Below are 23,562 nucleotides of genomic sequence, written 5' to 3'. Positions count from 1 at the left end.
GAGAGAGAGAGAGAGAGAGAGAGCGGGGGAGGGGCAGAGAGAGAGGGAGACACAGAATTCGAAGCAGGCTCCAGGCTCTGAGCTGTCAGCACAGCTCAGAACGGGGCTCGAACTCACAAACCATGAGCCCTAAGTCAGACGCTTAACCAACTGAGCCACCCAGGCGCCCCTAAGCACATATTCCTTGTATATTACTGCTTACCTGGTGCTCTGGGCTTGGTATGGTTGACTAGGTTAGCATCGCCCCCCTCTCTTCCTCACTGCAGTTCCCGGGCGGGGGGTACGTCTGCATTTGCCTCTTCGAAGAGCTTTCACTATAAAGGAAGAGAAAGTGCTTTGCTAATGGTAACCAAAACTAAACATTGTTTTCCCCTTTGTAAAAAGGTGGATTAAAAGTATAACAATCAAAACGTCCTCTCTTCTATCTGAAGCCGAGCCCTGTATCTGTAGAGTTTTGTCCTTTCTTGGGGCCAAGGGGAGGGGGGGGCGGGGTAAATGTACACTAACAGATTGAAGCTGTATTCTGAATCTCTTCCAGCGCGGAACGTCTGTAAAAGTTTGGGTGAGGTTGTAGCCAACCTCTGGAGCTGGCAGGGTTAAGAACCTTTGTCTCTGCTGACCCACTGACTTTCTCACAGTGTCCGCATACACGCCGGGTGCGAGAGGAAGCTAGGTAGAGCACCCTTTTAAAATACTGCCGCACGCTGTGTTCATAAGGAAGAGCGAGAACCCCCCTGTCCCTGAGCACTAACAGTCACTTGCTACTGAACACCCGTGAGCAGACTGTGGAATGGGTCAAGGTCTGCAGGGAACGTACCAGCGTCTTTGGTCCATGTGGATAGGAGTGCGGGGAGCTAATTTGGAATTACAGGAAGTGTGTGGGGTCAGCAAAGCATTGCAAGCTTGGGAATCTGTTAGAAACTGGAGGAGCAAAAGGAACTGAAGTCTATTGAGTGCTGAGCTAAAAGGCCAGCAGGCGTGTTTAAGATACTGCTTTTGTGGCTTTAATCTGATTCAGTTCACGTTATGTTTTGAAATTACAAAGGTAAGTCCGTTTGAAATGCTAGAAGGTAATATCATGCAAACCCACCTTAATACCTGACATCCCCTTAATTTGTTGATTTCTTTATTGGCTTTGTTCAGCTGCTTTGCTGCCGTGTGACGCAAAGTGCCCAATCATACCTGAGTTAAAACAGCTGCTTTTTATGTACCTTCAACACCTGCCTTACCATGGCTTCCTTTTGATATTTTCACATTCACAAGAAGGTGTGTTAGAGTCCTATTTTCTCTTCTACGTCATGAGAAACAAGGTATTCAAGAATCAATGCTGTTTTCGAGCAACAGAGGACTTTCGACATAATTCTGAAACCTTTTGAGATATTTCTGTCGTTTTACTGATCATCTGCCTTCACTCAAACGCTGTCAGTTCTTACCGATTTCTACTGAAAATTGCGTAGCATCATAAGTCCAAGTAAATTTGACCCAAAGAGAGATCTTTTTTTTTTTTAATTAACAAAAGAGCGTTGTTTATGCTTTCATTAGTAGTAGAGATACTTCTTTCAGTAAGAGCATGTGTATTTAGGTAATTATCGACTTAGTGTAGACGCCTGGCTTTAGTTGTCATCAGTTCTGAATATTTGGTAATTTCCATGATTTCTTTCTCTCCTTGACTTCACAAGCTATTTAGAATGTGCTGTTAGTTTCCAGGAGTATGGAAGGGTTTTTGCCTATCCATTTCTTACTAATTTTCTAATTTTATTGCATTGTGGCCAGAGAATACTGTCTATGAAATATTGATTACCAGATATTTGAAACTTCCTTGTCAGCTTGCCTTTTTTTAATTAATGTTCTTTCTGTGTTTGAAAAGAATGTGTATTCTGTCTTTGTTGGGTACAAAGTTCTTTATATGTCCATTAGATCGAGCATATTATCCGTTTCCGTCACTGCTTTTTATCCTGGCTGTTCTAACCAAGACAGGACTGTCACAATCTCCCACAGTGAGCATGGCTTTGTCCGTCAAGGACATTCACTTTCTCTTCGTTAGTATTTGCCTGGTATGTCTTTTTCCCCCCTTTAGCTATGTTTTTTTTCTCTCTCTCTCTTTTTTTTTTTTAACCTTCTGTTACATTGATAAAGTACCCTTTATTTTCTTTCACTTTCTATACTTGCTTGGAAGTTGTATTTTCTGTTCCTTAGTGCTTACGTTAAAATTTGTAACCAACACCCTTAATGTCAAAATTAATCACTCTCTCTTCCTGAGTAGGATGAGATTTAGGGAACTCTCACGCCGCTCTTCCCACTCACTTTGCATTGTTCAGTGACATTTGAAAACTTTAGAAAACAGTCATTAACATTTTACCTTTTTTTCAACAGCTAGTGCTTGTTTCTTTCACTTACATGTAAGCGAATTTCTTTGCCCACCATTGGTTCTTGCACCTGCTGTTTCCAGGTTTTCTTCTGAATGAAGTGTAGTTCCTGGTTCTCAGAGTCTTGTCTACAGATCAGCAGCATCAGAATTATGTGGAAACTTGTTAGAAATGCAAATTTAGGAGTCCCAACTCAGGCTACTGAAAATCAGCAACTTTGGTGGGGGAGGTGGGGGGGGGGGCCAGCAAAATCTACGTTTGGACAAACCTTTCCAGGGATTGTGATGCCCGCTCAAGTTTGAGAGCCTCTGCTCGGGCAGCACTGTCTCGAGAGCGGGGTAACTCTCAGTCTGAGGGAGAGGGCTTATCTGCCCTCTCTGTTAAATGGTAGGTCAGCCATAGTAGAAGCCTTTGGTTAACAATTCCTTTCCTAATACTTTGGAGATATTCTTTCTTGTCCCTCTGGCCCCCGTAACTGTTGAGAAACTTGTTATCAATCTGATTCTTGGTTTGGGGTGGGTAAATCCTCCTTTTCTCTGGCAATTTTGAATTTCCTCTGTGACTTCTGGTGTTGTATAATTTTACTGTCCTGAACCACAGTGTGGATTTCTTTATTCTGCTTTGGGCTCCCTGTAATCCTTTAATATGGGGCCCGTGTCTTTCCTCCATCCTGGAAAATTCTCAGCAGTTGTTTCTTCACATGCCCCATCTTTGCCGTTCTTCCTGGTTATCTGTACCAGTAACTCCTCCTGGGTATGTGATTCCCTTTTATGTTCTGTCTTCACCTCTTCGCTCTTTGTGTTTTGTCTCTCTCTTGTGGCTGTACTGTGGGCTTGGCTCTTCCAGTTCATTCTTTTTTAAGCTTTTCATAATCAGCCCTTTCCCAGGTCATTGTGTCTGTGGTTTCAGTAATCGTGTTTAATTACTCATTGTTCTAGTGGGTGTTTTTAAATTTGCTCAGTCTTTTCAGTTATTGTTATTCTATCATGTTCTTTTAATTTTTTTTATTTTTTTATTCATACTCAGCCGTCTGATCATTCTTCAGATGCATATTCCATATCCTCTTTCAGATGATTCTGTTATCTCTGGCCATAGGGGCACTAAATCCCCCCACATGTTATGTCTGTAGACTTTCCTCAGTAGTAGTTCAGTGCAGTTTATAACCAATTCAGTGTATGATTTGTGTGTGTGCGCTCATCTTCTCCCACCCCCACCCCCCCCACCATGAGGCATTTATAAGTCCTGACCTGTATTTACTGTTAACTTCTTAGCTTGGGATCATGCAGGCCCAGTTAATGTAACTGTGGACTTCATACCCGCTTTGGTGTAGGCATAGAGTATGAATTCATTACAGGTCTGTTTCTTTTTGTTTTTCTCTCGTTTGTGGTCCTGGACAGAAGGTAAGCTTCCTTACAACTTTCCTGGGCTGGTGGGTAGCGCTTTCTTGTCCCCATGTCAGATGTAGATTTTTAAACAGGGAACTCTGTTCTTACTCCCTAGGTCATACAGACTGTAGGCCAACTTCTGTGTCCCAGCGTAAGGATTAAAGCCCCAGCCCAAGCACCAAGTCACGTCCAATGCCCGCTTCTTTAATTTTAAGTCTTCCTGCTTATCTGGAACCTAGAGTTTCTCTTTTTCCCAGGTTTTAAAAATACCCAGATTAGGGGCGTGGGGGGCGGGGTGGGGTCCCTGTCTGTGGCAGCTCAGCATAGCATTACTCTAAGTCAGTATGCTCTCTGTGTTACAAGCATCACCAGCGAAAGCGTTGACCAAGTGCTGTCCATGCTCGCTGCTCTTATGAATACCATCTCATGTTTGTGTAACGCTTTGTACTTCCCTGAGAACTTCATAATCAGCTGCCTTGAAATTCATAGCAAGCCCCTCAGGAAAGTAGGGAAGATGTTGCTATTCCCCATCTGTCAGAAGCTCACAAGGCTAACTGTGTTGCCATTCGTTCCAGAAAATATCAGAAGTGGGACCAGAGCTCCCAAGTGTAACCGGCCTCACCAGTCTCCATGTCAGACACGAGTTATCTTCTTTAAGGAGCTGCAGCATCAGCTGGACTAGAAGGACAGGAAAAAATTTAGCACCAACTTGACACAATAGGAGCAGAAATATCTCAGCATCTTATTTCCACCCACATATAGTCAACGCCCCCCAGGTTACAAGTCAGATAAGAGAGCAGAGAGCACAGGCTGGGGGCGACATCTTAAAACATGTTCCCCCCTGTCACTTAAGACTCCTGAACTCACATTTTAAGCCTTTCTGTAACATTTCCAGGAGGGAAGCAAAACCCAAAAACATTTGCCGGGAATCACGGATTTTTGGAAATGGAAGAGCCTTCGACTTCATCTAGTCTGTTTCTTCTGCTTAACTGGGAAGAAATTCCGTAGTCGGGAAGTTACATCACAGGGCTAGCTGGAGCTAGAGTCTGCCTTACAAGTCAGGTCTGCCAAAGCCAGCATGACATAATGAAAGGACATAACTTCTCAGCTTAATGTCCCTCTGTCACAGTTAACCACAGCTAAGAACATCAGCCAGACACTTTTCTGCGCAGTCCACTCACTGCTCAGTCATGGTTTATTCCCTCCTGCCACTCTGGGTTCTGCCCAGATAGCCCTTCCTCAGAGCTTCCTTCCCCGACCATCCCTACAAAACAGCCTACCAGGAACTCTCTCTCAGTGATGCTCAGTCTCATAGCATTTACCACTATGCACTCATTTCTTTCTTACTGCCTGTTACTGACAGTAGCTTGAAAGCTCCAGGAGGGAACAGGGGAAGAAATCTTTGGTTGATGTGCCATTATTTCCTTAGCACCTAAGAATGCCTGGCATAGAGCAGGCGCTCAAGAGATACCTGTTGAATGAGTCAGCAAAGGAACCACCAAAGAATGAATAAGCTTTATAGAAAATCTTAGTCTGTGATGGGATAGAGTGTTGGTGGAGCAAAAAATATGATAACGTCTTCACTGGCTTATCTCAGAACATTGTTATCCTTTCCTCATATTGGTGGCTGTCCAGATACTGACAAAATTTTTACCTTTTCTAGAATCAGAATTCACACATGATTTCATCAGATTAAACACAGCCCAAAATAAATAGGATATGTGGTCAAACCTAGTGTTCAGTGGAAAATCAAATGAAGAATAGCTTAAAAGTAAGACCACAGGTCCCGTAAATTGTCTTTAGAATGTTCTTGGGATATATAAATGCATTGTCTTTATCGCTGTTGGATTACAAAGCAGAACACGGACATGATTATTGTTTTCTATAAGAGTGGTTATTTTTGTTTTGGCTTATTGTTTGTGTGATTGTGTCTTAAAATAGTACGAAGGAGGGAAGCTTTTGTTCCTCACTTCTCTTTGCGAAAGTGTAAGGTATAAGGCTTGGAGTCTGGAGATACTCTACTATGGATCAGTGTATTTTATTAACTTAGCCCAAAATGATACCAGCAGAACTATTCTTGCCCAAGTTCATACTATTTGCTAAAAAAGCAGCAAGGTTTTCTGGATACGAGGCTGTCATAGTCATGCCCACGTGTCTGCAAAAGCCAGTCTTTTCTCCTTCATGAAAAAATTATAAGCCTTTTCAGTAGCCAGAAGTCAGGGCTCTGGCTCTCACATATCGTAAGCTACTTTACAACATAGCACATAAAGAGTATCTAAATGACTACATGAAAAGGTTATTACTTCGCCAGAAGAGATTTCCAGAACTTTTGAGTAACAATAGCTAAGTCAGTTATCGAGCGCAGTGCCTTTGGTACCATCACTCGGCTTCAGAGATGAGCCGTTCAGATTTAAAGAAACCCCTGCCCAAGACTACGAACTAGTAAGAGGCAAACCTTCTGACTCCCAAATCAAGGAGTTTTCCATAATGCTGTCTACGTGATTTTATATTCTTTGTTAACAGTATAAGTTCACTGGCCTTTCTTCTCCTTTTATTTCCTCCCCATGGTTTTTAAAAGCATGATTAGTCTTTTCAAAATGACCTCTATACGGTCATTTGGGGTTTTGTGTTAAAGAATCATAGTCAATAACTGTTATCGAAACGTACAGCAAAAAAACGAAAACAAAGATGATTACACCCTGACTCCCATTTAGACAAAAGTCACGTGGACAGTGTATTTGGTTTATGTGGGCGTATCCCTAAATGATTTCTTGAATATCAACACAGTTGTTTTCAGGGGTGAAAGCCCCCCACTCAATGCTGATTAGCCTCAGTCATTTCTAGAATTTTCCCATGTGCTATGTAGACATTATATAAACTTCAATGATAATCTCGAGAGCGAGAGTTTTAAGGTTTATGATTCATAAAATTCTCTGAATGTTGGCTCAGTATACATAAAATTTCAAATGTATTATTTACATTATCTGTATTTATAAATTTATCTTCCAGGCTGTTCCTTACTCCAGAGAATTTAAGCAGAAATATGACTACTTTAGGAAGAAATTAAAGAAACCTGTGAGTAACAACATGTCTTCCAAAAATGCTGTTTTAGTCATTTGTAAGTTACCAAAGTTACCTCAGTGAGAACGACTTGTGTGTTACCTTTATGTGTTTACTAAAAATATCACCTTCCTTTCTCCATTGCATTTTGATCCACCTGGATCTTCAATCTGAATTTTCTTTTTAAGAGAAATGGTAAGTGAAGACTAACTTAGTATTACATATCAAATCACCTGAATGGTCATTTCTTATGTAATACGTGAAAAAAAAGAGATGATTGTCATGGATATAAAATAATTCAGAACCTAATCGAAAAAACCTGGAGAAGCCTGTGTATTTGCCTATGGTCATTGGGATAAAACCTAGACCCTACTTAGAAAAATGTTCTCATCCTTCCCTTCAAATTCAAAACTATAGTTTTAATTATAACACAAATAGAATTTACCATACTAAATTGTGATGTTTGGCATGTTAAGACCAAGTGTAATTTTCAGACTAAAACTCTCTCTGGGAAACCCTGTAAGATTTTTACAAAACTAGGATACCCGATGAGGTTTGTACAGGTGGTTTTAAATTACAAAATTATATTTTCTACTGACACACCTTCCCCAGTTCTTCAACATTTTGTCTTCTGTTTTACTCTCTGACTTCACCTCTCTGGTACAGGTTTTCCCTGTTGTCTCCTCAATTTGTGTGTTCATGGGTCCTGCCCTGGCCTTCATTTCCTGGCTTCCCTCGGGAAGAAGCGGGTATTGGCCACAACTCCTATCACCGCAGTGTTCCTGGGCCCCCAGCTATGGCCAAGGCACCGGGGATGCAAAGAGGCAGGAGACACAGTCTCCACCGCGGGGAGCTCCCACTTGGGGGTTCTGTTCTCCCAGCGTTCTGACTCAAGTAGCTCATGGATACTAGCCTTTGAAATGACTCAGATATGCACACATAAAATTACATAGTGTTTCTTTGTGAGGAACCTACATTTCCCCTGATAGTAGTGGAACTTTGTGGATGTTAGCCTGTCTCACTCGGGCACTTCCACCGTGGTATCTCCTGCGCGCCCCCCTTCCCCGCTGCAAATCCACTGTCGTAGCAAGGCCAGCCCTGGCCCTCGTTTTGCCAGATGCAAATGCACTGTCGTAGCAAGGCCAGCCCTGGCCCTCGTTTTGCCAGGCAGCGGTTACTCACAACTTGAGTCAAGTGCTTTTTCATTTTCGTATTTATGAACTGTGACCTTTGGGATGCTTCCCCAGAACGTGGCATGATAATCAAGGTCCCACTTCTCGTGGCAATAGAAATTAGCCCTGTAGGCATCCTGGATCACACCTACCAGCTGGAAGCCCTACCAGGGTTGAGCATGCTATCACCTCGACCAGGTGGGGATTGTTCTACGGGTTTTGATTACCCGGACTAACCTCTCTTTTTTTAACAGAAGCGATATCGAGAGTTGACCGTATTTCAGTTGCCGGTGGGTGGAGAAGTGCCCCCACAGTTGTTCATAAAGGGGGGAGGGGATGATTGTCCTCTACTCGGCGTAGTCTCTTGTGCCTCCTGTGTTGCTGGCTCCAGTCTGACGGCTGGCTTGCTGTCTGGGTGAAGAAAATCCACAAAGGGGAGGATCGTCATTGGAACTCTTTGTCACAGCTTGTTTATTTGAAGGCTGTTGTCATTTCTACTCTTTGTTGTTGTTTTTTCTTTTAAAAAGTAAGGTGTATATTTACTGTATGATTACCTGCTTGCTCTCTTCTTTCGTGTAGGCTGATATTCCGAATAGGTTTGAGATGAAACTTCACAGAAATAACATCTTTGAAGAGTCCTATCGGAGAATCATGTCTGTGAAAAGACCAGATGTCCTGAAAGCTAGACTGTGGATCGAATTTGAATCGGAGAAAGGTCTTGACTATGGGGGTGTGGCCAGAGAGTGGTTCTTCCTACTGTCCAAAGAGATGTTCAACCCCTACTATGGGCTTTTCGAGTACTCTGCGACGTAAGTATGCCGTGTGCACTCAGGATGTGTCCCCCCCCCCCCCCACCACCACCACTGAAACAGTTTTATTCGCAGTGAATTGAAACTTAATGGAAGAATATGTGGCTCAGTCATTCCAGATGAATTAACACCCGTTGATTTCAGTCCCTGCCCCCGCCCCCTGTAAGTCTAGAACAGGTTCTGACTCTACGTGGCGAAGTAATGTACTCTGTGAACACCTAAAAATGAGTTTTCTCTTGTCATTTGGATTCATGTCATTGAAATTGAAAATGTGCTGGGTACTTACGGTAAAGAGCAAGAGGCAATTTTCATGTGTAACGTTATGTTGATTCAGGAGAATCTGTCGTTGTCAGTTTTCAGAAACTCATCATCATGTTACGAACAAGAACGGTTTCTGAAGTTACGGCACTCAGAGGCAAATGATGCGAACTGTGAGGACCCGTTCTTCGGGATCCAAAGGACCATGTCCTGGCCCAATAAGGGAAGAAACAGATTCTCCCTTGCACTAGGATTTCATCCTTGTCAAACATAGAAACTGAGGCAGATGTAGTTGCTTTTTCAGGTATCAAAAACACTAATGACTTACAAGGCCAGCCATTCCTTTTCCAGGCTGTGGAGTCTCCAAAGGCTGAGGCGAGATGCGAGACCCCAGTACAGTAGTTGTTGACTTTGCTGGAAGGCAGCCTGTGCTCTGAGGGACTTGAGTTCTCCCACACCGTCTACCTGGTGCTCTACTCTTGGGAGCTCTTTCAGAAGGCAGCTTTGGTGACCTCGGTTTCTGTAGCCAGGAATTTCCCATTTTGTTTCTTGTTGTTCCAAGTCCCGTGAGAAAGCCCCTGCGTGACATTGATGAAACCATTGAAGTGGAGGGCGGGGTGGGGGGAGGCGAGACCCTTACCTCTCACCCACATTCCCACAGAGACCCCCAGGGAAATCTGTGGGGCCCAGTTTGAAAGCCACTGATCCTCCAGATTTTGAGACCAAAGAAGGTTGATTAGATACATGTGAGCATTTTGAGGTTTGCGTTGTTGAGAGAGCCAAATACTGCTACCAGTGCCCTCGGGGCCTTTCAGGGCACAGGGGCGGTCAGACCAAGAGTCGGTACCATTGGAAAATTTTTAATCTCCAAACCAAAGCCTCTCAAAGGGATTAATTCTCTCCCTCACAGAGGCAAGCCACCGAACTCATGTCATTGGCAATCCACGTGCAGCCCCTCTGCTATATGGTGTTTCTCATCCTCCCAAGATATTTGGCTGACCCGTATGAAGTTGACGTTTTTGTACAGCAAAAATGGCCGAATATCAACAGTTTCTAATGGTGTAAGTTAGGGCATGTGCCCCTCCTCTTGTAGACCTTAATCGGTCACAAAGGGGCTAACTAAACACGTTCTAGCTTATGCCTTTTCCCTTTGGGTAGAGAACGTTTGCAAGTGTCTTGGGGACGTGTGATGACGGATGGCAGAGGAGAATTCAGATTCTTGGATTTCCTCTTTTAAAAGTATGATGGCACTTTTCCTCTCTCTCCCTCCCCAAAGGGACAACTACACGCTTCAGATCAATCCCAACTCAGGCCTCTGTAATGAAGACCATTTGTCTTACTTCACTTTTATCGGAAGAGTTGCTGGTCTGGCAGTGTTTCACGGGAAACTTTTAGATGGTAAGTTACTGAAATGTCACGAAGTAACCAAAACAGGATAGGGCTGTTTGCGGCCCCTTATTTAGGCTTTGGATCTTTCACATCACGATCTTAAGCAAATGTTTCACTGACTCTGTAATTCAATAAATTGTTTTTATGGTTTGCCCATAAAAGACATGCTTTTCCCTGGTGTCAGGCTAATTTGAGCACTGAAGACATAGTATCTATACGGTTAAAACAAAAATTTTTTAAACTTACAGTGTGAAGCCCAAAACATTCTGTATCTGGACATTTTCTCTTTTCCAGAACAACTGTTTTGTGGTTTTTTGTTTTTTGTTTTTAGCAAGAGGTAGATTTGGTGACAGATGGAAAAGCTAATTGAACAGTTAATTAAAATGATCTAATCCATCCAGCATCCTGCTATTGTTCCATTTGTCCCCAAATTATTATTTTTGAATGTGAAGAGATTGTAAATAATTTCAAAGCAATGCCATAACTCGGCGAAGACCTTGACCCTAGGATCACTACTGAAACAGATGGTACAGAATAATCTCATTATTATTTAGAGCATGTAAGTCATGGAAGAAACTCAACGTACCGTCAAAGTTAGAAGTCCGGCTCCCTCCCTGGCTGGGTCTGTAGGCTTACAGTAGAGGCTTCTTTCGCATTTGGTCACCTCAAAAGTGCCCGTAAGGGGGCATTACAGAAATCTTCGGTGAAGAAAGAGAGTCAGAAATATTTCTGAGCAATTTGGGTGTGAAACAGTTGAGGACAGAAGGCAGAGAGTAAGATTTGAGGTTGTTGATTTGAGCAATTACAATTGCGGTAGAAAAGGAGATTCTCTACCGAAGAATTGTGTTAATTATGTTTATGGAACTTTAGACATTCCGGTAAATAATTGATGTCCCCTCAGAACTTTTTCCTTTAATATATTTTTGCTGGTAATTGCTAGATGATTTTGATCCTCTCGCTTCAGATTTTATTTTTGGTTGGGAAAAGAGAGTTTTTTTTTCTGATTGGAAGGAAACTGCAGTCATTATTTATGTATATGCAAAATATATGAACATATATATGGTATGCATAAATATATTTTCATTTGCCACCTTGGAGTCATGCTATAGATTATTTCCCCCTTCTGAGAGGTCAGTTGAGTTATCTTCTGCCAAGTGAGAAGACATGCTTGGTTGCTGCAGAGAAATATAGAAAGTGGAAGATACCAGCCTGACCTCAGTGAACTTCTATCTGTGTGTGTTTTGGGGGTGGGGGGACCAGAAGAGTCAAGGCACTAGCAGACAGAACGGGAAGGTGGCCTGGCTTGGAGGGTCAGGGAGTGTTTACCAGGCTGTGCCCACACAGCCTCGATGGTGGCGTAGGATTTAAGTGTTTAGAAGCTAGGATCACTTTGGAGCCAAGGCTCAGTGGAGGGAGTAGCGGGAACAAGTCAGGGAGTGGAGGAGACTGCGGCTAAAGGGACAACCTAGTACTTCAGGAATTAAGAGCCAGAGCGCCCACGGGGTGGGGGTGGGGGTGGAGGGGTGATGCTCAGAACGTCAGTGCCCCTGTGGGCAGAGCATGTGCACCCTGCAGGTCAGCCCACGACACCCTTGTGTGGGTTTCCAGCAGGAGTCGGAACCTGCAGCAGAGGCCGGTGGCAGATCAGATGGGCCAGCGGGTCGGGGTGGAGGGGGAGAAGGGGGGCCCCGCGTGAGCTAGTCGGTGATGCCGTCTTGTCCTTGGGCAAGGCGAGTTGGGGTCCCTGTGGGACACACGAGTGGTGGGGGAGCCTTGCTGTCATCACCTTAGACCTTCATCCCCCGTCCCCTGGAAGACTGCACAGCCTCTGAGTGGTCTCCCTCTTTTCCGCTTGCCCCCTTCCCGGTTTTCTCCCGATTACTGCCAAAGCAGTTGAAGATGAAATCTTCGGCTGGCTTTTTCCTGGCCGCTGGGTCCACCCAGGCAGCAGCCTGACTCTCCAGAACCCCTGCCGGCTGTGCTTGCCATTCCCTTCTCGGGCCTGCCCTCCCCAGGATGCCCTGCGCCAGCCCAGGTGCACCCCTGGCTAGTCTCAGTCCCGGCCCCGCCCCTTCCGGTGCTCTGTGGTCCTCCCGTTCCTGTGCCTTGTTTGCTCTGCAGGCTCCTGCTTGGCCTTAAGGAAGCCCTTTTCCTCTCCCGGGAGCCTTTTGACCCCTCCCTGCTGTACCATCTCTACTGGTGTAACTGCCCCCCTTCCTGAGCCCCGCCTCCCCCCAGGCCAGGCCCCGCCTCTCATTCAACCTGAGGGCAAGTTTATCTTGGACTTCACGCTCTGATGCACAGCAGTATCAAAGCTTTGGAGCTAACCCACGGTTTTCCACACATTGTAGGTTTCTTCATTAGACCATTTTACAAAATGATGCTGGGAAAGCAGATAACCCTGAATGACATGGAATCTGTGGTGAGTAAATACAGATCACTCCCAGGGGCCACCGCGCCTTCGAGAACTGTAGCTGAGACCATGTTGCAGTAGCAGGGATGTTTTGTGGGTGTTGCCATTCAGTGGGAATGGGGAGCGTTCTTGACTTATTCAGGAAGTTCATTGATCTCCCTAATTTTTCTGATAAGTAAACTCTTGTTCACATTTCCTGTAACCGTGGTGCTTGAGGTGGGTAGACCCATGTCTCAGCTCCCTCGCTCACCCGGACCTGGTTTGACTGAATTAAATCCCAAGGTCGTCGGGGGGCCTCACTGCAGCTCTTGCTTTCCATCGAAAATTGCTACTGTGGATCTTTAGAGATTCATCCGCTGTCCCTTTGTTTTCTGGTCTCAAAAAATGGCAAGGGGATGGGGCAAAAAGTAGATGAAGGGAAGAACATTTACTGTCACCCCCGATGTGGAAGTGACCGACGGAGGAGAGGGGAAGAAGCCACTTAGACAATGATGGGACAAGGCACTGTATCTAGGCCGACCATTTTAGGGTTTGAAAGGCTTTTCTGCAAAAACAAAAGTGACACTCTTCTCCTAACATACCTTTTGCTTCTGTTTTTCTTCACATTTACCTGCACCTGCACCCCCAGCTCCAAGGGTGTGGGAGTTTGCCAGGGTGCGGCACACTCACGGGGGCCATGAGGAGGCTCTGTCCATTTGGGACATTTGCAGCTCTGCCCTCACGTTCTGTCACTGGATCAGAAAGCATCTGCAAGCCCTTGGCCTTGCTGTGGGGGGTGGTGACCGTGTCTCTTCCATAGCTAGGCGTACGAGCCACGTTCTTCTTACCTACCAGCGGGAGTTGCTGTTCTCATCAATCTCTGGGTGAACGGAGAGGCTGATCCGGCCGTGCACTTACACCCCCTCAGCTGGTTTTTCCGTGGGCGAGTTGCTAGACCTATCCGCAGTACCAGCCCCACATTTCTTTTCAGCTTTTACCTTAACTTGTGCACTGTGCTTTTATTATGGTATGATGTGGAGGCAAGGAATATAGAGATTTCTTTCAGAGTCTAAATTTTATCCCACTGGTTGACAGTTGGGGCACACATTCTCCGAGCCTGTCCTGTCCTTCCCCAGCAGCTCCTGGGCCTGCCCCAGAGAGAGGAATCCAAGCCCTTGGGTCTTGTGTTCTGGCTTTGACACCGGAGCAGCCTTCCTGTTTGCTTATAGGACTTGCAGAGAGCACAGCAAAAGCACAGGAATGGGTGTTGAGCCATCGGTGTTTAAGTAGAACATTCTCTGTCTTTCCTATTTTCCTCTGATGTTTTTACCCTTAAAAGATAGGAAGTATGTGATGGGTATCGAGGAGGGCACCTGTTGGGATGAGCACGGGGTGTTGTATGGAAACCAATTTGACAATAAATTTCATAATAAAAAAAAAAAAAAGATAGGAAGTATATTGGAGCGCCTGAGTGGCTCAGTTGGTCAAGCTGCAGACTCTTGATTTCAGCTCAGGTCATGATCTCACAATTTGTGAAATCGAGCCCCACATAGGGCTCCGTGCTAACAGTGCACAGGCACAGAGCCTGCTTTTGATTCTCTCCCTCCCTCTCTCTCTGCCCCTCCCTCTCTTGCACTTCCTCTCTCTCTAAATAAATAAATGCAAAAAAAAAAAAGGTAGGAAGTATATTGCTCTCTACATGTTCAACTTTATGATCTTATTTTTGCCAACCCAGAGCGGGTTGCTTTCTCTGTGCTTTACAGAGGACAGGGTTCAACTGCAGTCCCCCGTTACTACCAAAACGTTTGTTTGTTTGTTTGTTTGTATTTTAAAATGAAGGGAAGAGGAGGTTTGGAGCAGGGCAGGAAACATGCTAGCGACTAATAGAATTCTTGAGCATTCTGAATGGATTCATTTTAGAAGGACTTAATCATTTCAAGAAGTCAAATGCATTGGTATTTGGGGAGAACTTAATTTCTCTGTCATTTCCATAGGATAGTGAATATTACAACTCTTTGAAATGGATCTTGGAAAATGATCCCACTGAACTGGACCTCATGTTCTGTATCGATGAAGAAAATTTTGGACAGGTAGGTGCTGGCATCCCCAGGAATCCCTCTTTGATTCTCAGGGTCTTGGCTTCTTCACAGAAGGGCTGTGACAGGACTCCTTCACTAGACCATTGAGGCCACCTCGGAGAGCTTCAGATATTAGTTAATTAAGCACCTCTGTATATCAGTACCTCCTTGTCCTTCCAGGAAGCTAAGTCCCAAATCCTGCCTGTTCTGTCTTCCAGTAAAGTTAGAGATTGATTCTGAGGCCTCTGGGGCATGAAGCACACCTTCTCACCTAAAGCAAATCTGAACGTGAATGTTTGGGTCTTGGTTTTAGAATTTTAAGTACTTCAGAAAAATAGTGTGTTTACTTAGTGGTGTAAGTACATGACCAGGATAGCTGATGTCTGGGGGGCCTTGGGGTGGTCTCTCTGCCTAACGGTTCTGCCGTCGTGGTGAAATTTGTCTGCTGGGGCTCAGCAGGCTCAGGTTTTTGTAACATTCCCATCTTGCTTTGCGCCCACACGGTCATTAGGCTGAATTAATCATAAAGGTCAATTTCAAAGCTACAGGTGCCTCCTTGGAACCTTCAGTTTCATCTTAAAGTTCCATAGGATGTGTTTGTGTTAAACCTGAAACATTTGATTGATTTGTCCCTGGTGATAACAGTGCTTGTAGGGAGGTTTTCTCAATAGTATTATCCGACCCTGGTAGCTGTCATTTCACAAAAGCCCAGAGATCGTAACTCGTCTCCCAGACCAGATCTACATGACCCTGAAATTCATGAGACGTGGAGCCCGTCTGAAGGATGGTCAGATAGAAAATGAAATTGATTTCCCTTACTGCTCCAGAGGTTATTAAAAGTATACTCTGCTCTCAAAAAAATGCCTCTGGCTTTATACATTGCTGTGCTCAGTTTTATAGGTGAAGCTAGGAGATCAGGTCCCTGCCCTCTTGGGTTCACAGCCTTAGAGAGCAAATACAATCCTGTAATTCTTCCACTTAAAAATTCTTTGTTGACCATCTTGTGACCTTCAGTCTAAATTAAAACCTTTTTTTTTTTTTTAAAGCATAGATTGTGACCCAGTGCTGCCCACCTTTAGCCTTGTCTTTTGATCCCTCTGTCTGCTCACCTTGACAACCATTGTGTGCCTATAACCCTGTCCCCAGAGATGCTTCCGAGCCTGATCGCTGTCTGTGCGCCGCCGTCCCCCTTCCTGCGCATTCTCACCCCCTCTCTCCTGTAACTCTTCTCTGCGGGTCCCCTGATCGTTACCCACCTACTGTGTCCTGTGAGCCGACCTCAACCTGACGTCATCTTGGTATTTCCAGTGCTCAGCATGCAGCGGAGGTCTCCTAAATGCTAACCAAGCAGATGAATGAATAGCACTAACCTAGTTTTCTTTAGTTTCTTTCTTTCTTTTCTCTTCTTTAGTTAATAATGTTATCAGTAACAGAAACTCCAAGTGTGAGAAAACAGAAGAAATTGCTATGACTTCATTTTTTAAGCGGGACCTATTTAAGGGTCTTAACTGCCAATTTTCAAAGGGTAAACACGTGGATCCTCATCCTGGAACTGTCTTCCTTTCGTTTTTAACACATGAAGGAAGGAGTAGAAATAAGGAACCCAGAAAGACTTAATCTTGTGTGTCGACTGAAAAAAAAATTACATCCACTTATAGAAAACCATATGACTAACTTAAATAACACAGTTCAGAAGACATTCGTTATGCCAGAGTTAGAAAGAGATGCACTGGGAAAGCTTCCTTGGTTACAGTAAATTGGAACTGTTTCCACCTAATAAACAAAAACCAAGCACAAGACGTTTGGATTTTTAAGTAGTCTTCTAATAAACGTTCTGATTATCATTATAGTTCATATCAATTATTCATTAAAAACAATTCTCTGACCTCCTCTGAGGTGGTAGATTCTTCTGACTTTAGGACAGAAAGATCAGGTGCCCTGTTTGTTGAACGACTGCCTTCCCCTTTCAGAGTGCTAACCTGATTAACGGGGAACTCGTGTTCCCTATTTTGCATTCTGGGAAGAAATTTAGAGGGAATTGAGCAGCCACGTACTGGTCGCATCCCTCATTTCCAGTCCCTCCCCTAGCCCTGTTCATTCCAACTCCGAAATACTTCTCAGATCCGTCTGTCCTCCCTTCCCGTCACCCCAACACCCACGTCTAAGCTACCGTCTCGTCTCGTAGACTCCTAGCTGGGCTTTTCTCTCCAGCGTGGCCTCCTATAATGGCAGACTGGTCTTTTTGGGATGGACCAATCGTCGTGTCATTCCTCTGCCAGAAAGATAAAGATCCAGCTCTTTGATTGGCCCCATGAGGGTCCTGCGTGGCCTTGCCCCATTTTCTCTGTCTTCAGATGGCATTTTGCATCACAGAGCTGTCCCTCATGCTCTCTGGGTCTGGTCTCCTTGGACTTCTTGAGCACACCAGGTCCCTTCTCACCTCAGGACCTTTGCTCATGGTGTTGCATCTTTTGGGAACATACAGCCTCCTACCTGCAGCTCAAACCTCCCTTCCTCAAGGGAACTGACCCTGACCCCCGGCCATAATCCTTCAGAGTATGTCCCTGTCTCCCTGTGGCACGTAGCACGGATGTCTGTGCGTTTATCTGTGTGATTCGGTGGCGGCATTGAGTGCAGCCTGGTGGCAGCACTGGGTGTACATTTTGCTCACCACTGTGTACTCACCCGCGCAGCGTCTGGTGCTGAGCGGGTGCTCCAAACAGCGACTGAACCAGCATGGGCCTCCACCAACGTGCAAGCCTCTCCCCTCTCCCGGCCCTCTGCAAAACTGGGCATCACTCGTCGCCATTTATTGGAACCCAAGAGGAAGCTCGTGCCTCCCTTGTGCCAAAACACAATACTCTCTTCAACGGCGAGAAGTTACCACCCAAGCGGAGTGCACACGCGGCGGGCCGTCCTCGGTGCCATTCGCCGTGTTTTCCTTCCACAACTGGAGACATCGGGCCACAAAGCTGGGTGGCAGCCGTCGTTTCATGGAAAGAAACTGCAGCTGCTGTCGTTACACCCTGGCTGGCGAGAATTTGGAGCCGCTGGTTTCTGGGGCCTCCTATGAATGTTGCCACTGAACAAATTTCAGTTCTTGGGCCGTCCTCCTGTGCCAAGCAGGAAGAATAAACCATGCACTTCTGCACAAGGTGCACCCATACCCCGCAGGAGAGGTCACTTTTTCAGAGCTGCAACGAGTAGCAATTCTTCATCGCCTGCTCCGCAAATTAGCATCTGATCCAGTGGTTTTGCAGAGGCGCTGGAAGGGTGGACTCTTAACAAAGCCGTGCAGGAGGGAGGGGAGCAGAATGGGCAGCAGCCTGCAGGAAAATTCTTCGGGGCCAGACATACGTTAGGTGTACATTCTCAACTGAAGGGATAACACCCCGGAGGGGGTAAAATCTAGTTCTTAGAGAACAAGAGAGTCTCAGCCATTACAATGGTTTGTGGCCCTGCTCCCAAAAGGCCACACAGTATATACCAGAGGTATACTGTGAATCTGTTTATTAAGATTTAATGGGAAGAAAGGGGCAGGGAGGGGGTCTCAAGGGGCTCTTCAGGGGTCGAGCATGAAAAAAGGCTGAGAAAGTAGTCAAGAGCACATTTAGTCCCTGCCCTCCTGGAGGCACCGTGTCTGAACTTACTGTGAAGTGGGGGGAGCTCCGGGAACAGAGCAGCTCAAGACGCTGGTTAGACGTGTATGGGCAGAGATGGAGGCTGGCCCGAGAAATCTCCGGGCAGAGGGTCAGGCAGGTGCCACCCCCAGGGTGTGGGCTTCGCAGTCAGATGAACTTAGGCTTGACCCTGGCTCTCTCCACTTCCTGCGGAGTCCCCCCGCTCGGTGAGAAAATGAAGGTGATGGCACGTGCCTCTTTGGCACAGTTTAGTGATAGCCCCTGTGGCGAGCCTAACGCTGTGCCTGGACCACAGGAAGCCAACTGCGTCTGGCCCTTGGAAGCCGGTTTAAAAAGTGGAATGGTAACAGCAGCCCCTACTACCCACTAAAGTGCTGTCTGTGAGGAGCTCAAGCAGGACGGAGATTGAACACCGAAAGCCTGGGCTCGGACACCGATTGCCAGGCTCTGGGAGCAAGACCCAAAAACCACCCTCACTGCCTCCCAGAGACACCTGCCCTCAGAATCGACCACAAGAGGCTCCTGGGTGGCTCCATCGGTTGAGCATCTGACTCTGGCTCAGGTTGTAATCTCATGGTTCATGGGTTCAAGCCCCACGTTGGGCTCTATGCTGACAGCTCAGAGCTTGGAGCCTACTTTGAATTCTGCGTGTTTATCTCTCTCCCCCTCTCCACCTCTCTCTCTCCTTCCTTCCCTCACTTCCCCCCAAAAAAATAAAGTAAAAAAATTAAAAAGAATTCACCACGAAACCAGACAGCTGCCCACAGATTCACTGCTTGCTTGACCTCCTTACTTAGCACAGACAGCATGATCCCTCTCTTTTTTTCCCTTTGCACAACAATTATATTCATGTATCTGATTATAAAACAGTAATTTAAGTAGTAAACCGTTACAATAACTATATATAAAAATCACCCATAGTTCCTCTCACCTGGAGAAGGTTCATGATTAAAATTTTGATGTTCTTCCAGAATTATTCTTTGTAAGCACATGCCCACAAGGTTTTTTATTTTTACACAATGGGATTGTACGGTGCATATATACGCTTTGAATATATCCCAGATACCTTTCCATGTCAGGAGATGTCGATGTGTTCCATTAAAGTGGCTACACCGAATTCCATTTCCTAGACCGTGCATTTTTTTACCAGGCCCCATCGCTAGGCGTGCAGGCTATTTCATTATTTTGCTACACAGGCAGCATAATGATCATAATCTTGGGAGTATGCATCTTGTACATTTGACCAGTTTTTTCCCCGTGGTATAAATTCTAAAAGTATTATGACAGGGAATGCTGTGCCCATTAAAATTGATGCCTGTTGCTAAATGATCTTCCCAAAAGGTTGAAGTAATTAGACTCCCACCAGCAGAGTAGGGAAGAACTGTTTCTCTCCAGTCAGCCCTGCTGGCTGGCTGCTCTTTTTCCTCACTACGTGTTCCTTTTGGAGGCCCCAGAGGTGTTTTTCTCCTCTTCATGCCCCGTTCTCTCTCCCTGTGGTTGATCTTCTCATTCTAGGACTCTCTGGAAACTGCAGCCTCCGGAAAAAATTCTACCTTAGTGTTGCTGAACTGTGCGTGAGACCTCTCAGTCCCAAGAACTGGGCTTGGATGTATTGACTTGCTTGGTGTGAATGTGATGGAGAGACTCCGTCACTGAAAGGGAACAGCAGTGCAGTCTTCGAGGAGGAATAAATGGAGAAAAGAAAAGCCATCGGGGGCTTATTACAAAATACAGCAGGATAAATGAATACGGTCCACAGACCTCTAGAGAGCGGTCAAAGAACTGAAAAGGTTGTCTTCTAAGAAACGTGCCCATCTCAACCCCACACGTAACCGTCCACCATCCTCGAGGATTGCCGTGGCACTTACGGGACAGGGGAAGACAACTGCAGGGAGAACCAGGGAGACAGGACCACGGCCGTGGAGAAGGAGAAAGTGGGAAGTAAGGAAGAGCTTGAAGAAAACTTAAAACTTCAGTAACAATTAAAATCCACATCGCGGACAATAAAGAGCTGAAGTAACATCGTAGAAAATGGAGTTCAGTCATGTGATAGAGGCACCAGATCCCTCCCTGAAGAAAGAGAAGTAGAAAAGAGAGGAAAATGGATGACCAACGTGCTTGGACTGAAAAAGCTATCTCATCATGACCAAGAGCAGTAATCAAGTGCATAATCCAGAGGACAAGGTCTGAGTTTCGGGGCCAGAGAGGCTCAGTCTGTCCCTGGGTGTGTGTGGCCTGGAGGTGAGGCCTCACTGATGGGGGACCTCCGCCAAAGCAGAAGATTTCATTACAGATTGCAATCTATCCCTTGTGATGGATGTGACCTGGAAACTTAACTCTGGAAAACCCTTTCCGCAGGCTTGGCTCATTCTCAGAAATAGCCAGTTATGCATGGGGGTGGGGGGGGGGGAGGCAGAAAGGGATCCCAGCAAAACATCAACGTAGCTGTCGTTGAATATGGGACTTGGGGGTGGTATTTTTTTTCCTCCCCCCCCACCTAAAATTTTTATAAGAGTAAGCATTGTATTTATATAATAGTAAGTCCCCTCCTCCCTTGGTTTCTGCTAGTTAGTGCTTTATACGCCATGATGTTGAGTTAGGGCCGGCATGAAGTGCAGAAAAGGCCACGCTTGCTTTCAGCCTCTTTGCCCTTAAAATCCTGGGTGGCCCTGCGGGAGGGAGCCTGCCCGGGCAGTGGATGAGGATGTGTCTGGATGCACACAGAAGGCCAAGGCCTCTCAGAACAGCAGGGAAATCCATCCCTCAGCCTTGCTTTTGAAGCTGCTTTTATTTTTTTAAGGCCCTGTGCTTTGCCTTTTTGAAAAAAACTCCGTGCATCTTTTCTTACGATTATAAAATCGAATTCTCTGAAACAAAGTGCATTCGAACTTGGATCTCTGTAGTCTTGATAAGCGTACCCTGTCATTTCTGTTAAATGTAATTAATTAATTTCTTGATAAATGATAGCAGATGAAAAAATGTTGCTCTTCTCCATTGTTGGTCATGTACGAGAACAATTAAAACTCATAAATAACCGCAAAATAATTCACCTTTGATGATAACATCTTTAAATGTGTAACATCTCAACGATATAAAAGCCTCATTAGATAATCTCTTGTACACAGAGCCCATTTGCTGGGAAATGTTTCCGAATGAATTTTGCTTATCTTCTTTTATAGTAAGACGTTATTAGTAATGTGCAGAATAATTTCACGATGGTGATCGTTGTCTTATCTTTGCAATTACAGACCTATCAAGTGGATCTGAAGCCCAATGGGTCAGAAATAATGGTAACAAATGAAAACAAAAGGGAATATATTGAGTACGTATACATATATTTACAGTCTCTTCTTTTTATTAAATTGAATGGCATATTTGGTTCGTGTCCCTTGCCAAAACAGCTCATGCGTGTCGGGGACATACTTTTCAACAATATGAGTTGCTTTCTGGCTTGGGCTAATGGGAAGTCAAATTATAGGGTGGAAAGTTTGACTTGTATCATGACTTCAGTGAGCTGCCTTGTATAAAGGAGCCACAAAAGGAGAAAAAAGTATACGGTATTGAGTAATACAGCAGACACACCATGGGAGTACGTGGGTATGTGGTCTAAAATTGAGATTTGCAGTGATGAACCGTAGTGTCAACAGCCAGTGGGGTAAAATTAGGAACAACCAGAAATAAAATATTGCATCTCTCTCGACCTCATTTCCATAATAAAAATGTAAGAACATAGTTAAAATGGGTAGGAAAATTCATATGTGCAAACATAATGAATTGTTTCTGATAGCTATAATTTTCTTAACCTAATCTTAGCCTCAGTTGGTGGCATACCGTGGTTAGTCCTTTGGAAATCCAACTGTTAAGTCATCCTAGGGCATTTCTGCCCGTCAGAAGGCCTTTGTCTGTTGGGCACGTTACATTTCCCTCTTTGGTACATGTGTCTGCCTCTGGCACACAAGTCCGGGATCCTCCTTGCTGGCCCCAGAGCAGGGAAGAGGGTCAGTGCAGCCGACCGGTGTTTGGTTCCCGGGTCCTAGTTTCTGGTTCTTGCCGGTTGCAGCCGGTGGCCTGAGCCCCGTACCTGCATTCAGGACTCCATTACGTCAAGCCGGTTCCCTCATCTCTTCTCAGCGTAAATGTCGGTCAGAGGACTTGAACTTGGAGAATTGGTCAAGAGTCTTGACATCTTTTAGCGTCCTCTACAAAGAAAAACCTGTCCTTCCTAATTAGCAAGAAACAGAGAGTGTCGGAGCCTCTGCCTAGAGACCCTGACAGACCATGCGCTGTTAAGTAGCAGACTTCTCCCCTCACAAGCTAAAAGCTTGCTGCGCTTAATTTAAAAAAACAAACAAACAAACTAGAAGTAAGATACTCCGGTCCTTACCTGTTCACATTAATTGGCACACTTATTCCGAACTCGAACAGTCTCAGGCAGGGTGACACCTTGGCGGATGCCATTGTCTTCATTTGAAGGTACAGGCTTTGAATGGGTTTTTTAAAACACTGCCCTGAAGGGGATTGGGGTCAGATGTCTGAGGGTGTGGACATTGTCATGCATGTTGTACATCATCCTTTGCAGTTCTTTTTAAGTTTCAAATTTGGTGGGAAAAGACAAGATGGTTAAAATCTCCACCTGCCCCCTGACACATGGGTTCCCCCAGTGCACGAAGGCTCTCAGGCTGATGCGTACAGCAGGTGCGGGGAAGCCTGATGTGGCCAAGCAGTGGCTGTGTAGTGGGGCTGGGCCTCGACGGCCCAGGGTTGCCAGGGTACCATCTGGTAGGGGAGAGCCTTTCCGATAAGGTCCTCGTGCTATTTCCAGGACTTGAGCCGGAATCTAACGTGGATTCACCTAACAGTAAATTCTGTGCACTAAACATTGTCACGGAGAAGATGGTTTCAGTGGATTTCTGTTATTTAAGGTCTTATCATTAAGCCTCCAAATTTTGGTATTAAAGGGTTAGTGTAAATCATTTTGCTGGTAAGTTATGTGTCGTTGAAAACCAGTACAC

The 23,562-nt window shown here is 45.3% G+C and overlaps 1 protein-coding gene across 6 annotated transcripts in view; it reads left to right on the top strand.

Moving 5' to 3' along the window:
* Positions 1-23,562, top strand: part of NEDD4L (NEDD4 like E3 ubiquitin protein ligase) — a 341,033-nt gene that overhangs the window by 301,977 nt on the left and 15,494 nt on the right. For all 6 annotated transcript variants that reach the window (XM_049620273.1, XM_049620272.1, XM_049620271.1 and 3 more), the window contains 6 exons: positions 6,761-6,826; positions 8,563-8,792; positions 10,327-10,448; positions 12,791-12,861; positions 14,826-14,921; positions 21,799-21,872. In XM_049620273.1, the coding sequence (XP_049476230.1) occupies positions 6,761-6,826; positions 8,563-8,792; positions 10,327-10,448; positions 12,791-12,861; positions 14,826-14,921; positions 21,799-21,872 (659 nt within the window). The remainder of the gene's footprint in view (positions 1-6,760; positions 6,827-8,562; positions 8,793-10,326; positions 10,449-12,790; positions 12,862-14,825; positions 14,922-21,798; positions 21,873-23,562) is intronic.

Source organism: Panthera uncia (genome assembly GCF_023721935.1).
Source record: "Panthera uncia isolate 11264 chromosome D3 unlocalized genomic scaffold, Puncia_PCG_1.0 HiC_scaffold_8, whole genome shotgun sequence".
NCBI classification, from domain to species: Eukaryota; Metazoa; Chordata; class Mammalia; order Carnivora; family Felidae; genus Panthera; species Panthera uncia.
This window is presented reverse-complemented; position numbering and strand designations above follow the sequence as displayed.